This window comes from Limulus polyphemus, unplaced genomic scaffold (assembly GCF_000517525.1).
Source record: "Limulus polyphemus unplaced genomic scaffold, Limulus_polyphemus-2.1.2 Scaffold5563, whole genome shotgun sequence".
In the NCBI taxonomy this organism is placed as follows: Eukaryota; Metazoa; Arthropoda; class Merostomata; order Xiphosura; family Limulidae; genus Limulus; species Limulus polyphemus.
Genome location: NW_013671173.1, coordinates 27,137 through 29,996, shown reverse-complemented (window position 1 = coordinate 29,996; position 2,860 = coordinate 27,137). Strand labels below are relative to the sequence as shown.

Here is a 2,860-nt window from a genome sequence, read left to right as displayed (position 1 = left end):
ACAAATAATTGAATGTTATGCTACTATTTATAAAAATAAAATCAGAAATCTTTTAAAAGATAAGTTCTCCATCATTTTTTCAATTCACAAATGCACACTTGCATTGCCTACTAAGAAAGTTAGTACCAGTAGTCATCGGGTTAAAACCTATATGAGAGTAACCAATGATGCAAACAAGACTGGTTGGAATGGCAGCACTTTTGAATGAATTTGAAATTACAAAAAGATTTTGTTTAAATGTAGCATTGTGTGATTTCATCTGATTGAAAGCAAGAAAGTGAAATTTCCAAATACAAGAAACTGAACTGACACAGTAGTCACATTTTTACTCTCACTGTTAAATTACATTAGGCTTTACTAAACAAACGTAAAAAAGAAATGGTTTGATATTTAGTCCAGTAGTTTTATTTCACAATTGAAACTAGATTGAAAATTTGTCATAGGAGACAAAAATGACGAGTGCTTAATAAATTGGAATTTTAGAAATATTTCTGGGAGAGTAAATCCTGATCAAATAATACAACGTGTACTTTAAGAAGGAAAATAGAGATGATACGAGTTATCACTAGTGAGAAAAGAAACTTTTCATGCACAGAAGGATGATAGAATTCAGAGATTGAATATCATGTTTTTATAGTTTTTTATTTGTTATTTTATAGGTGTTCAAAGTAAATAGGCAAGGTGAAGCTAAAAGATATAAACCTTTCAAGAAACTACACAACAGAAAGCTTCTGTGGCATGGATCTCGAGTAACCAATTATGTAGGGATTTTGTCTCAGGGTTTGCGTATAGCTCCACCAGAAGCTCCTGTGGTAAGTTTGTTATTTAGTGACCACCCTTTCAAGTGGAATTATACAATGGACCAACTCATGTTATGTAAGCATGTGTTCTGAACTTCATTTTAAATTAAATCCATCAAATCTGTGAGAGGTGTGGTAGCTTTTGATTTGTTAAACCCTGTTTTGAGGGAATGTTTCTCAAGAAAAGTGTTTTCAGTTGCATTATCTTTATTTTAAATTACTACAAAATTAACAATTTCAAAAATCATCAGGTTTGAATAAAGATGTTTAGCAGTTAAAATATTCAAAAGACAAGCTTATATTTGATCTGCTTAGCAATTAAAAACCCTTTAAAAAGATTATTTGATAATTTTCTGTTAAATGTAAAAAAAACAAGTCTAATTTGATGTAATTCTGAAAATATTTTAGTTTTCTAGTGTTCAACCACAAACTGATGCACATGCATGTCAAGTATGCTCTTGGTTGCCAAGACACAGCTGAGATGGTTGGTGCTGAAAGTTTATAAATGTTGTACAATTTTAAATCACATAAAAAAAATGCATGATTGGTTCAACTTCAAAGCATTTTAAACATTAAAAAGCACAAGAAAATTTTTTGCATGCTTTGTCTTAAATGCATAATTTGCACAAGTTTAAAAATTGGATCACAGATTTTATTAAGGCCAGCTGGAGATAACCCTCCTTGCTCGTCACTGATTTAAGCTACTGTTCTGGCTCTTAAGTGTCCGTATTTAAGACCCACTAGTATAAGATTTAGTCTTATGTAAAATAATTTTTGTAGATAATGTGGAATAATCGTGAAAGAAAATGTTGAAATACAAATGTATCGAATGAAGCTAAACTTGATTAAACATTATGTGGCCAGTCACTACATTAAATTTTAATTATATTTTTGTTGTACGAAGTCTAGTAAGAGGGCTAAAAGCTTGCAGTAAAATATGAAATATAACATAGTGAATGTCTGTACAGTATGTTATGAGTCTTGTACAATAATGAAACTAACTTGTGATATGACAAAGAACCTTGAATGGGGTGGTTTCTATGATGTGACATAAAACCTTGAATGAAATGGTTTTCTGTGATGTGACAAAGAACTTTGAAAAGGGTGATTTTCCAAGATCATAGTTTGGAATGTAAAGAAAGTAAAACAGTTGTTAACCCCCGGTAACAAATCATGTAAATCATATAGAAATTAAAATTTATGCATAACAGGATTGATTCTATATATTGGAGTAGCAGAATTATTATATAAATATGACAACCTCCAGAAATGTGAATAGAGTTTTCTGTTTGTTTCAATTCTCTCATTACATGCTTTGATCTGTTATCTGTTTGTTTCAATTTTTTGACTACATGCTTTGATCTGTGTTGTCTGTTTGTTTCAATTCTTTCATTACATGCTTTGATCTGTGTTGTCTGTTTGTTTCAATTCTTTCATTACATGCTTTGATCTGTGTTGTCTGTTTGTTTCAATTCTTTCATTACATGCTTTGATCTGTGTTGTCTGTTTGTTTCAATTCTTTCATTACATGCTTTGACCTGTGTTGTCTGTTTCAGTCCTTTGGTCACATACTTTAACCTGTGTTGTCTGTTTGTTTCAGTCCTTTGATAACATGCTTTGACCTGTGTTATCTGTTTGTTTCAATTCTTTGACTACATTCTTTGATCTGTTTCCTGTTTGTTTCAGTCCTTTGGTCACATGCTATGATATATGTTTTCTTCCACCAGACTGGCTACATGTTTGGAAAAGGAATTTACTTTGCTGACATGGTTTCAAAAAGTGCCAATTACTGCCACACTAACAAGAATAACCCAGAAGGTCTTATGATGGTCTGTGAGGTGGCTCTTGGAAATATGTAAGATACTAGTTTATTATAATTTACCTACCTTAAGGTTTTGATAACTCAGAGAAAATGTAATGTTCTGGTAGATTTATTGTCAGCATTCATGGGAGTCATGAATTTAACATCAGTATTATTTTTAGGCTTCTTTAGGTGTTTCTATTTAACATCTTTGTGTGTATGTGTGTTTATACACCGTGTGTATATATATATATATATA

The 2,860-nt window shown here is 31.2% G+C and overlaps 1 protein-coding gene across 1 annotated transcript in view; it reads left to right on the top strand.

Moving 5' to 3' along the window:
* The window catches only part of LOC106472729 (poly [ADP-ribose] polymerase 1-like), a 41,346-nt gene that overhangs the window by 31,551 nt on the left and 6,935 nt on the right, over positions 1-2,860 (top strand). Inside the window, exons 19-20 of the mRNA XM_022401275.1 lie at positions 660-812; positions 2,528-2,655. Coding sequence (XP_022256983.1) covers positions 660-812; positions 2,528-2,655 — 281 coding nt within the window. The remainder of the gene's footprint in view (positions 1-659; positions 813-2,527; positions 2,656-2,860) is intronic.